This window comes from Centrocercus urophasianus, unplaced genomic scaffold, assembly GCF_019232065.1.
Source record: "Centrocercus urophasianus isolate 14NV4802_14NV808 unplaced genomic scaffold, USGS_Curo_1.0 seq_17, whole genome shotgun sequence".
Classification (NCBI taxonomy): Eukaryota; Metazoa; Chordata; class Aves; order Galliformes; family Phasianidae; genus Centrocercus; species Centrocercus urophasianus.
The window spans coordinates 12147927-12161232 of record NW_024884722.1 but is presented as its reverse complement, the minus strand read 5'-3'; the positions used below and the strand labels follow the sequence as shown (position 1 = coordinate 12161232).

The 13306-nt window shown below is 44.9% G+C and overlaps 1 protein-coding gene across 1 annotated transcript in view; it reads left to right on the top strand.

The window, feature by feature from the left end:
* The window catches only part of SUFU (SUFU negative regulator of hedgehog signaling), an 81914-nt gene that overhangs the window by 59739 nt on the left and 8869 nt on the right, over positions 1-13306 (top strand). Inside the window, exons 9-10 of the mRNA XM_042818430.1 lie at positions 4160-4294; positions 5759-5897. Coding sequence (XP_042674364.1) covers positions 4160-4294; positions 5759-5897 — 274 coding nt within the window. The remainder of the gene's footprint in view (positions 1-4159; positions 4295-5758; positions 5898-13306) is intronic.

Here is a 13306-nt window from a genome sequence, read left to right as displayed (position 1 = left end):
AAATTAAGCAGATTGCAGCTACTCTCATCCTTAATACAAAGAGAGGGCCCCCGGGAGGCTACAGGTTGCAGCGTGTGGCTGCTTCCATCGTGGAGCACAGTGCGTGGGGATGTTTCGCTCCTCGGGCTCTTTCTCCCTATTGAGGGAGGTCTGGGGAGGATGCAGTCCCAGCAGAGCCCTTTGCAACAGCTTGACCACCCTTCTTTCAAAAACAGTGCTTTCAACGTCAAATATGGCTTTGATTAAGATCATGGACTGTTAATCAGCATTTGCAAGATTACAAAAATAATAATAATAATTTCCTCCTCTCCTCCGCCCAGAAGCAGACTACTGGTGGAAACTGAAGCTGGAAAAAATACTTGAAAGTCAGCGAAAGTCACCTTGGTAACTGCAGCAATACACTTGCTCAGAATAGGAGACATCAAACCCAACTACAAACAGCTTTAAAGAAACAAAAAGAATGTAATCATCTAAAGAATTAATCTGACAACTGCCCACATTTACACCTCCCACAAGCTCCCAATCAGAGGGAAATGCGCTTTAATCTCCTCCAACCCCCCTCCAGTTTCACAAAACACTAGATGCTCAGTCCTTAAACTGGGACATTTCCGGTGTGCTGCTTCCATTTAAATCTACTGCCTTTCCAAATGCAGCAGCCGTAGCTGCTGCAGACTTGTTTTTTCTGGGCACAGAGAAACATGGCTTTTTTGTGTGGGTTGGATGAAGTATTAAATCTGGAATAGACAAAGTTTGTGGCGTTTTACGTGATAGTCAGCTAGAGCTTAGTCATAACAAATAAAACTCCACCGGTTTCTGCTGCTGGTTTATTTGGTGATGGGGTGGAGGAAGCAAGGGCTTACGGGTAGCTGACAGTCATAAAACCAGATATGTTAGTGTTAGAAAGCAAACTTTTTCTAAATTTTCTTCTGCGACTGAAAAGTACAAGCTGTGGACGGCAGTGTGTGTTATGATGTGAACTTCTCATTGACAGCACCATAGATGTCCTGGTGACCCTCCATCTGGGCTGTCACCCTTTGGAAGAATAAGCACAAGTGTTTCTGTTCCCAGTGGGAGTATATTGATGGGTATTTAAGAGCTGCTGCACGTGTTCCAGAGATGAAAGTCACGTTCACTTTGTGGCTTTCCTCGAGCACCTTGCACTTCGACATCTCCAAGCATAATGCAGAGCTGTAGGATGCACCATGTCCTGTTCATGTGCTTAGTCCACCACGTGGCCACAAGTTCCCAACCATACAGAGCTCTTGATGAGAAACATAAAGCTTAGATGGCAGGGTTCTGCTACTGGAGTTTCACCCTCAGCTTCAAATAGCTGGAATTGTGTGAGCCCCACTAAGGTGGAACAAGAACACTGAAACCGTGACTATCTTGGAAAAGTTTCGTGGAAAGGATTAGTTATTTCATGTCATTCAAAGTATAAACTACCATTTTGCTTCACTCCTTCACCTTTTTGACAGAAGGACTGGTTACTTATTAATGTGAAGTCATAATTATTGACAGCCTTAAAGTCGCAGCAGTTCCGTTTGATAGTTATACATTAGTCAACATCTTCTCTCGAGTGTATAATGACAAACAGCATTTGCTGTTTCTAATAAGATTTAGAAAGCTTTGCCCCTTTTCTGCAGAATATTGTCGTCATTGCTATTATTGCATTAACAACCGGAGGCTGTTTCCCCTCAGGACTGCAGCCCCATTGTGCTAGCAGCTGTACTGGCTCATGTGGTGGAAACTGAAAAACCCACCTTCATTACAGGGGGTTTGGAGCCTGGGGTTGCTGGGATCCACCCTCTGGCAGTCTGTCCTTCCAAAACGTGGACCTACAGCACCGGCTGTGGGACGCCGTGGTGGGAGACATAGAATCACACAGAATCACAGAATCACCCGGGTTGAAGGGACCTCAAGGATCAAGTAGTTCCAACCCCCCTGCCTAGCAGGGCCACCAAACACACACATTCAGATCAGGTTGCCCAGGACCCTGTCCAACCTGGCCTTAAACACGTCCAAGGACGGGGCATCCACAACCTCCCTGGGCAGCCCGTTCCAGGGCCTAACCACTCTCCTTGTATAGAACTTCCCCCTAACATCCAACCTAAATCTTCCCTCCATGTCTGGCACTTGAACGATCCAGGTGAGAAGGGGACAATCTCCTGTCTGCAGCAGTAACACTGCTGTGTAAATCCCGATCCCCTCCAGGGTGCCTAAACTCTGGAGCTGCATTTAACAAGTGCAAGCTTATGGCCTGCTTGAAAACCATGCGTTGCTAATGGCTGACCCTTTTGGAAGGGATTGATAAATTAATGATTGGAAGCGGTAGACCACTGGCTGACTTTCCCACAGTTCACTGTGTGTATACAATCTGATAAGGAAGTTCAGGCAAAGCTTAGCTTAAGGTCAACTGATCATTAATCAACTGTGCACTTCTCAGGTAATCAGCCTGCAAAATGCTGTCCCACTCCACTCTTTGAAGACCCCACCTACAAAGAGCTGTAAAATGTTTGCCCAAGTAAATTAAACACAGCTTTAAGTGCCACCTATAGACTACAAAGCATGTTGTGTCTTTGCTTCAGGGTTAACCCTCCGGACTATCACTTGGCTGACTGACAGACCATCAGCCCACCCCATGCATAAACTGTATCCTGACCTACCCTGTCCTTGCTGCGTCCATTACTCTTTGTGTGTGGCTAATGCACAACACGAAACACATTTCATCTTGCAAGGAGATGAGCTGGGCTACTCTGTTTCTGTTTTGTTTTCTCTGCATGTTCCTGCCCTGGACATGCAGGGTATTTGCAGGCCCTCCTGAGACTGAAGCTGAGCTTGTACCTTTGTATTGGAGTGAGCAGCTCAGCAGTCTGAGTGCAAAGCTCTCCTAGGCCTGGATGCCAGGGCAGAGGCAAAAGATGGAGCTGCTTTGGAAGCTGTTCTGAACTGTATTGCTACGTGTGTGGTTGATGGAAGTAATTTTGGGACAGCACTCAAATGTAAAGTCAAGTAGAGGTGTGATGGGTCGTGAGAGCTCGTGAGGGTCAAGCTGTTTCTTTACATTCTTTTCGAGATGTATGTTCAAGATGGCTCAGCTTGCATGGAGGAAGGATCTGAACGTGTTTTGACAGTGTTCCCAAATGCAAACTACTTAGCCTGGGAGTGCTGTTTGGTTTTTAATTTGGCAAAACAGAACCACATTACAATATGGTATCTTTCAGCTCCCTGCTTTCCATCTCCTCCTCTGCTGGTGATTCTGCAGTATAGGAATTATCTAAACTTAACATAAGTCTGACTTGTATTATTTACACCAAGTGACAAAAATATAAATCACTTGTCAGACTCATCACATCAATTCATGTCATTCTCAAAAACTGTAAACTCCGTGTCCTTCCTTCTTTGTTCTGGACTATCATGTAACTGCTCTTTGAACACATAAAGTGTTTATGGTCAAGTATTTTGAGATACACCTGCTTGATTATCTGGAGGATTCTATCTGGCAAAGTTCCTAATCATGTAAAAACATAACCTTTAGTCATGGCTTCACGACATGCTGGCCTTGCAGAAATGAAAAAAATGCAAAGCTGCACTGCCTGAAAGCACCCCCACTTCAAAGAGAAGGCAATCTGTGTATGTCCTGTTCATTATGAGCAGAATCCATCTTTGGCTCTTGCACTTGATGCTGATGGTAAAGAGTTCTCAAAACCTTTCAGCTGAGCTATGGAAATAAGTGATTTGGATATAATAGTAGGAATGCCTCAGACCTGAAAGATAGGCCACTCTTTCTTGCAGGTCACTGCATAAAATATCCTGAAGACACAGCAAAAGGGAGAGGGAAGGCATACCTGCTAATGTTCCTAAGCTATTTTTCAGTGGTTTGGGCAGGGAGTGCAGGTTTTCTCCAATTCTTCCCAGAAATTCTATTTCTTGTGTGCTGGGGAAGAATGCAGCATGTGTCTTCACCAGTTCTGATCCTAGGTCATCAAACAAAGGCAGCAGCACACTGGGACTGATAGTCTGCGGGAGGCTGAGTGGGAACTCAGATGTGTCTTCATAACAGTTTGGTCTTGTGTTCCTCAGTATTGACACAATTGATCTGAATCACGAGAAGCAGCACGCAGTGCTAGGATCCTAAGTGTGCACGTTTTGTCTCTCTTAGAAGCCGGAAGGACAGTTTAGAAAGCGAGAGCTCAGCAGCTATCATTCCTCATGAGCTAATCCGCACGAGACAGCTGGAAAGCGTACACCTGAAGTTTAACCAGGAGTCTGGAGCGCTGATTCCCCTCTGTCTAAGGTGAGTGGGGCCATCCTTCCTCCTCAGCTTCTGCAGCTTTTGTCTTATGGCACTGTTTCACCATACAGACGTGCATGCAATGGTTCTTTAAAGGCCAGAGCTCAGATAATTTTGCCAAACACACTGGAAACAGATGATTCTTTGCATGTGTTTTCATCGTGGTAAGACTGTTTCTCATTCTTTTTTGCTGTCCTCCAGTATATTTTAGTGTACTGAAACAGGACAGGATTAGTATGCTTTTATTATTAATGGTCTAATGCTGGCGACTCTGATAAAGAAGGGATGTCTTATCATACTCTGTCAAAGAAATCCCTTGAGTTGTTAACCATGGCTTATGGACTCAGACACAAATATTTGTGCAAAGCCTGTTTGCAGTCAGTTTATGCATGCAAGTGTGTTTTCTAGTCAAATTCTCTCACTTACATGAGTGAACGAACAGAACATTGTGTGTACCCTATGCATTATCTTCTGAAAGTTAGGCTATGCATACCACTGTATGTGACATTCTAGATACTCACAGTTTCAGTCAGTCACTCTTTTAAAAGATACATGTGGCAAATGTAGTCGTTAACATAAGACAAATGATTGCAGGTGATTGAATTACTTTGGCTTAATGAATTACCTGCCTGTGGTATCAGAGTTATCAGCAGCAGGTGCACACTCGCCTGTGCCTGTTGAGAAACCAATGGGATAGCTGACATGAACATATTTTATTTTACATTATAAATGTGTAAACGCTCTGTCCTGATCAGTTAGCACAGCTCAACTTGACTGGCAGTAACTCATCAATCAGCTGTGACCCTGTCATTGGGTGCTATATATCTTACCTTATGTTTTCCCAATTGCATATTGGAAGCCATGCTTGCATGCAGAGGCACTCAGTCTAAGTACCACAGGTATGACTTTCCCTGTGGAAAGCACTGAATGAAGAAAAGGGTATTGATACTATAAATGGTTCTGCATATGTATCCTCTAGGTATTTTATTGAAATGTATAAGTAGTGCAGGTTACATTTGTCAGGCACCAGGGCACTGAATTACATTGTCACTGTAAGTAAGTTTGATCCCACTGATGGTCCTGCTTAGAAAAGCATCATCTCACTGCCACATGATGCGGAGTCTGGATCCTCCCCTGCAGCTTTCTTGTTTCTGAAAGACTGACAGTCCCCTGCCTGTACATGCATCATCATGAGCTTCATCGTGGGGGCACCCCCACAACGGGATCCAGTTAGGCTATTCTAGCTCTGAAGCAAGGCCCCGCATTATATAGGGGAGAATGAAAGAGAACTTGCCTCAAAAGGAGACTTGTGATGGACTAATCAGTCATATATTCCTAAAAAGTTAATAGTTGCTACCTTCAGGTGGCTTCACATGCTGATGGCAGAAGCTGCAGTGATGCATCTTCATCGATCTGTTGAATGCTGCTCGCAGCCTTTCAGTTCACACACGTGTGTTTTATTCCCAGGGGAAGGCTCTTACATGGACGGCACTTTACATATAAAAGTATTACAGGGGACACAGCAATCACGTTTGTATCAACGGGAGTAGAAGGAGCATTTGCCACAGAGGAGCACCCCTATGCAGCACATGGACCTTGGTTACAAGTGAGAGAACCTTTTTCCTTCCCCCTTTACACTGTCCTAAGTATGATCCTATGTTAAGGGCTTAAAAGTGTAACAAACCTGTTTAGTATCTCTTACAGTTTATGCAGAATATTTTCAATGATTATGAACTCAAAAAATAATGGTAAACTGTTACTGTTTATGTTAATGGAGCTCAAATTGATGAACAGTGGCTGGAAAGTTATAAAATTATCTGTGAATACAGAAGTATCCATTTCCTGGAGTCAGCAAACACTTTGAAGACTGTATTTGCTCTTTATTTCCTCCAGAAAGGAATTTGGGGAGGCAGAGTGGAATGACCTAAACAACAATGGAGCCAGGCTCCAGCATGCTGATCTCTAGAGAAGGCTGTGGGACTTCGATCCTACAGAGCCAGGATCTCAGTTTTACATCACCCTTAACAGGAGGGCAGCACAGTGGGTACAGCCTCTCAGTTTTACCTCTTTCTTAATGATTCTATGACAAAACTGTGTTCCTTGAAGCACCCACACATCTTCTGCACCAGATTGTTTCTGTGTCACAGATTTTCCTTGGAAGCTCCCCATCTGCTTATTGTTGAGGGTCAGCCCTTTAGAGCCAGGGATGCACGAATTATATGATGGCATAGCATTATTCTAACCTTGAATCATGGTTATAAACACATTGCAAACACAAAAAAAAGCTTTGAGGAATATGTTTATACAGAAAAACACATCTCTGAGAGGCTATGTATGTGCAGTACATCTCTGCCTTCACTGTTGCTGTGGCATTCCTGCCTCCCCTTCTGTTTTTAAGGCAGAGGTTTGTTTTTGCGTTGCAGTGTTGTGGTTAACCTTCCAGTGACTTGTTTCCAAGGCATTCCAGTGCGTGTGTTCATACGTCTGGAGGACATCATACCTTGAAATCTGTATGACTTGTAAAGGAGCTGATCTTGGCTGGAATCATCTCGTGTAGGGATTTCAAAGAACTTGCATGCTTTGATTGTACTGACTGGAAAGTGCAACACTCCTGTAATGATTAACAGCAAACGGTCAGGCTTAAGGGTGGGTCATTTGCTGTTGGTTCCTGTGCTTGCCAGCATATGATACATGGGATCTTGTGACTGTGTTAACTCCAAACATAAGAGTATTTGTCTGCATTTACATCACATCTTGAAATGTATTGATGTGTGGAGTAGTCAGGTAACCTCTAAGAGTGAGGAATGGCAGTATTTAGGTCACCATTCAGGCAAGTAACCAATATTAACCCTTGAGCCCAGTTGCTTCTGTGCCTATTACTGTGGTGCTGAAGATTAAGCAAGTTTTTTGGAGTACATGGAAGGGAAAGGTGAAGAGCTTCTGTCTCCTAAGGGATTAGGAGAAGCAAGTTCCCTTGCTTGTTTCCTGCACAAGGTCATTGTATTGGATCTTCTCTTCTGACATGACTGACTTTGTGCTGGCTCCTGCCCAGTCCTGTGATAGGAATGAGGGAGGACAGCCTGGTTGGGAGGGGAAAGGAAGCTAAAAGCAGCCTGGGACAAGAGGAGGAGGACCTGGTTGTGTGAGATAGATGTGGGAGTGTCTGAGGCTCCTGGCTTAATATGCAGTGCAGGGCTTCTTCTGTGCTCAGCAGTCCCTTGTGGTGTTGGGAGTGGAGGAGGGAGGTTCGTGTGGCTTTGCTTCAGAAGTAAAAGACATTGTGGTGCGCAGAATTATCAAGGAGGCGAGTCATGTTAGTTTAGACCTTTGCAGCCTGAGTAGGCAGAGTTGGCAGCCCCGCAGAGCTTTCACAATGAGGCCCAGGGGCCTTTCCTCCTCCTTCGCCTGGGACCCTGGGCACTGCAATGCAGAGGCTTGTTGCAAAGGCGTGCAAACAGAGGGATTATGGAGTGGAAGAGAGATGGCAGGCCTCTTTTCCTGCAGGTTTTTCTCCTATCTCAGGAAACAGAGCCTGAAAAATCCGGGCCTCCACTCTGTGCAGCAGCCAGGGACTGACTCCTTTTGGGCCTGAGTGCTGGTGCAGCGAAAGCCCAAACCTGCAGACTAAACACAGCACCTCCTGTTTACATGTAGTGGGCTGGAGTGGAGCGCGTCCAAGGTGGGTCAGGCCGAGCTGAGCAATGAGCTGAGAGTCGCTGGCAGTGGCGGGTGCTTAATGGGTGACAGGAGTTTGGCAGGTCCTGCGCTGTTCCTAGCAGACAGGTGTCCGCATCGCTGCCACAGCTCGTGGCAGGAGCCCTTTTAGCAGTCTCAGCAGAAAAGGCAAGGAATCATTAGACTACGACGATTGTGTGTCCCATTTCTGTCAACAGTCTTTCCAGGTCACGTTTGAGGTGTTCTACTGGGGAAAGCCTGTCCTGCTGCTGCCCATGCTCAAGGGATGATTAGATTATTTAATTCTGCTGTCAAATTGGCACCTTTCCCATATTCGGATTTTTTTTTTCATTTAAGTAACACTTAATTAGTTCTAAGAAGCTAAATTCTATTAAAGGTCTAAGCATGTCAGGCTGGTTTATTTCTGAACTTCTTCCACTGTGTCATGTATTGTTGAATAGGGAAATTGCTTTGACTCAGAAATGTACAAACATATTCAAGAAGTCCTCCTTGTTAACACTAGACTCCTGTTTATATGCTAGTTACCGTGGCAAAGTCTCTGATGTGTAACACTTGCATTAACATTACACATGATCAAAGGCTTCCGTCCTTCTTTCTTCCGTTCCCCCTTCCCCCAGCACCGTGACAGCAGTATCCCCATGCCTCCTGAGCACCCCTCATCTCCTCTCCTTCCCGAAGGGCAGATGTTCCAGATGCACAGAGAAAGGCTGGGCAGGAGCTGTCTGTCCCGGTGTCAGAGCGTTAAGGATGCTGGTCATATAAACAGGCTCTGACATTAACTGCCCCACAGAGACATTCATATTCGTGGTGGAGTGCCCGAGCTTCTCGGTCTGAGAATGCCAAACATGCAGTTCATCACAGATCAACCTTGTTTGTCTGTATGCCTACCCGAAGCAAGGTGAGGTTGTGCGTGTGTTCTCCTTCCCTCCCTTACTTGTGTTCAGGCAGATGATAGAGACGCTCTGTTGAAATGTCTTACTGATCAAACCCGACCCAATAAAGTTGCCTGAGCCTTTAATACATATTAATATTATCCTGGGGTAGTTTGTGTCAAAGCCTGTCAGCATGCATCATCCTTTGGGAATTACCATCATTAAGTCTTCGGTGATGGGAGTCAGGACATGCTTCTGCAAAGCTCCTCTGCTTTTATGTGTATGTCTAGCACAAAGCAGACTGTTCTCCCCTCCTACCTTGCTCACCTGGACTGCTTACTCTCCCAGAGGGGAGAAGGAGGTTTGTTTAACACTACCTTCAGATAATTTCTACTCCTGCTGCTTTAGGCAGTCATTGTTCTAGGGAAGAAGATGACATTCAAGTCTTTGATCATGTGCAACGTACATGTTACGCATCAGATATTGCTGCAAACTCTGACATACGAGTCCATACAGTGCAGTGAAAACAAACTTAAATAGTCCTCGTTAACTGCAAAATCAAGCATACAGAATTTAAGAACTATCCAAAAAACAGTCTCTGCAACTTAACCTTGCCCTTTGTGTGTGTATTTCAATGTCATATCTAATTGAATGTTCAGATGTATTTTTTACAAAGTATGCCACCTCATTCAGTGCAGAAGGATGCAACATGTTTTGGGAAATAAGGTAGACTCTCGCCTATAGGACATCCACTTTGTTTGTTTGTCAAAATCAGAACATGTATAGTGAATGAGGCAAGTAATCGCAAAAAGATCGGAATAGTCCCATGGTGAAGCCTGTTAAGTGTTACCCTGGAGAACTGAATCCTGTCCCTACCTCTATTATTCTGTTCTTTCTCAATATTATTTCCTGATTCTCAAGCTAAACTATTCACAGGTGGCAAATGAATTTGTGTTCCTCATTTTCTGGATGGCCAGCTTGAGAGCTGAGGTCTCATCCATGTTCCCAGCAGCACCAAAGGCCAGGAGGAATTCTGCTGCAGATCCCCTGTGCTCCACAGTGCAGAGTTGGCTGGAAAAGAGGGAGCTGTGAATCTTGGGAGAGGCATCTGCAAGAAGTAGCCATTTGGACTCAATTTCCTCTTCACTTGTTTTCCTATGTCTGTTAAGGAAAACCTTCTTCCAGTCATCCTGTGAAGATTAATTTAGTTCTTGCAAAGCATTCCAGCACCATAGATGAATACTAGAAGCAATTTCAGGAAGATATTAAAATTCATTCTTGCAAGTCAGGAGAGAGAAAAGAATTCCGTGGAGTAGGGGGCCAAGCTGAGAGTCAAGACTCACACTGAAACCCCTCTGCTCTTACAGGTTTTCTCTGAGATTTTGTTAGGTCTCAGCTTCTTTAGCTCCCTCCCCCATCTGCTGCATGGAAAGGAGTGCTCCCTGCCTTGCAGAAATGTGAGGCTGAGCACGTCAGAGGCTGTGAGAGCAGTAGAGACAGTAAGATTAGGTACTTCCAGTGTAATCCATGCTGGCAGTAGTCGGATGGAGAGTACTAAATAAAGGGGAAGAGAGTAGGAGGAAACGGGCAAACAACTTGAATGATAATGAAAAGAAATGATGACTAATGCTGCATTCAGTGAGCAGAACCATCCTGAGGACCAAGCAGGGCAGAGGTCTTGTGGGAGAAAAACTGCAGGCAGTCTTGTGATTACAGATTTGTTTCGCGAGGCAGACATTCACTGGGGCTGAATTAACATTGCACAGGCAGTCTCTATTCAGCCATTTCCAAAGTTTCACGTGCCCAGTATTGCTGGTCTCTGTAGAGGTTTTTTCCAGGTAGTTTACTCAGTTTCAAAACAAATGCTGTTAGGCTGATGGAGGCTACGGATCATTTGCAGTTGGCACCCTGTGATCCTCAGCACAAGGTCTCTGTCTCCACGTGAGCTCTGCTTGCCTTCCATGCCAGCAGGTTTGCAGCATCCAGCAGACATGGTGTGGATGCTGAGGCTGTGGAAAAGGGGCTCCCCTCCCGTCTCCCTACCCTTTGTGTCACCTCCGGCTTTGGCCTCTGGTCTGCCCTCCATCCTGTTTTTCTATGTCTTTGTCTTCCCCTCATCCTCTGCTTTTCTCTCCTCCCCTTCATTCAAGCTGGCAAATTCCTTCACCTCCTCCTCCACATCGCCTGACTTCCAGCAGAAATGCTGAGAGCACTGGAGAGTTTCCTGCTTTGCGTCCTGATGTGCCTGGTGCCATAGCAATCCCTCGTCGCTCAGAGGAATGATCAAAGGGGAAAGTCCTACTTAGCAGCCTCTGCCCTGTGTCTGGGAGTGAGCTGCCTTGGGCTGGGGCATGTTCAATGAATAATGGACCTTCAGTGCATTTTTCTGCCCTTCTCTGAAAGGCTGCAGGCAAATCGTCACTTTCAGAGGCTTCTGGCTTGGCAAAGCATTCTCTAAGATAGGGAGAAAGACTTTCCCTTGACCTTCGGAGCTCCTCCTGAGGGCTAGTTCCAGTGCTCTGCAATAAAATGATTATCCACATTTGTTAGCACTGCCGGAAACTACTTTTTCCAAAATACCTCTCTGAGATAACTTGATTCCTTTTCCCCTAAAAGCCCTTAAAAACCTAAAACAAGACATCCAGCATGGAAAAATAAGTAGAGGCGTAGGACAGCAAGGTCAAACTACTGGTAGAAAACGTTAGACAAGCATGTCTGTAGGCAAGGTAGGTACATGGAGCCCGTGGGAAGCATCCAGCTTTCAGGAGCTATCAACACGCACTATCTATGTTGGCAATTGCAGGGTGGGGGGAGATTACTGTGAGCAGGGTCATAGGGGACAATCCATTCTTTTGGTTTGGCAACCTAAGTGAAAAATCTGGGAAAGAAGAGCAGACCAAGCTCAATCTTTAAATATTCTCAGTTTTTCTTGCTGAAACAAAAGCCTTAAAGAAACCAAAAGCAGAAGAAAATCCTTTTGTGTTGAATGAAACCAGAAATAGAAGGTTTTTTTCAATAAAAACAGACCAAAGGGAAAAAAAAAAAAAAAAAAAAAAAGCAAGTTTTGCAGAATGGAGTTTGATGTTGTTAGAAGTTTTGTCTTCTCTAATCAACATTTGAAGGATAAAGCACTCACCCAGGATATGAAAAACTCATGTTTTATTCCTTTGCTTTTATTTCAACCACTATTTCTACTTCTTAGCTTTATGGCCACCACAGCTATAGGGTATTTTGGTTGTTCCTCAGCTCATCCAATTGGAGTTGTTCCACATCATATAAAACACTGAATTAGTCACAGAGACAGAGAGCACAAGAGAATGACTCTGTTCCGGTAGAGTTAGGACATTCCCCTGGAAATGAGCACATCTGGTTCTTCTCTCTGCTCTACCACATGTTAAATCATTTATGCACATTGGCATAATGGCAGCAGTAGAGGTTCAAAGCAACCTTTGTAACGGCTACTCTGGTGCTTGAGCTGCTCGCCCATTAAGTGGCGGCTATGGGTTGCATCCAAGGGGTTGGTTTCTGGTCTCCCCAGACCAGAGTAGCTGTGTCGTGCCTGGCCTGGTGAATTTAAGGACAGTGTCCACAAACTGCCCGAAATCACATACAACTACAGCCTACTCTTCCCCAGATGCATCTGTCCCAAGACAAACATTTTCTAAATCTTTTAGGTGGCTTCCCCCACATTCTTGGTCAAGCCTAGGGCAATCTAAATTATCACTTTCCAGTAAGTTTATCACCTTCCCACAACACTCCCCCAAATCCCTTTCTGTTCTTTTTTCTCACAGCCTCATTTCATGAGACACCAGGAGAAACTTAACATTAGAAGTTAAAGCATCCCATTAGGTCATCATGATCCATTCTTCAATAGCGTGTTTCCTAGCTCTTTGTCTAGGCTAGCTTTGGACAAGTCAAGTTCTCCCATCCTTCAACCAACTGACTATCCTTTGGCCTAACGCTCCTCCCTTGCTACTTGAACTACATTTTGGCTACTCTTTGTAACTTTCCTCTCACCTGCTTGGACCATTTGCTGAAGTGGCTGTTCTGCCTTAGCATTTTCACTCTGAAAGAATTGTGTTGCTTGGCTCCCTTGCCAGCTCTCTTCAGCTCAGCCAAACTTTGTGTTTGCTGGAAGCAGCCCTGTCTACAAGGTGGATCTCATCAGGCTGGACCTAGGACTAGCCTTGTAGCTGGGAATGTCATAGGAGATCCCACAAGGTCAAAATCTTTCAGCATTGTCATATACTTCCTCTTCTGGAATTGTAACATCACAGTGTGAAGCAATAGGGTCCCTCAGGCATCTGTGAGTGGATGTTTTTCCAGCACAAGGAGAGTTACGAATCTCCTGGAAGAGCAACAATGGAATTTCCCATCAAAGGTGTTTGTTGCAATGCTGGTACCTTGGAGGCTGTACTGAGATGGTACAGGCCTCTTCAGGCAGTGT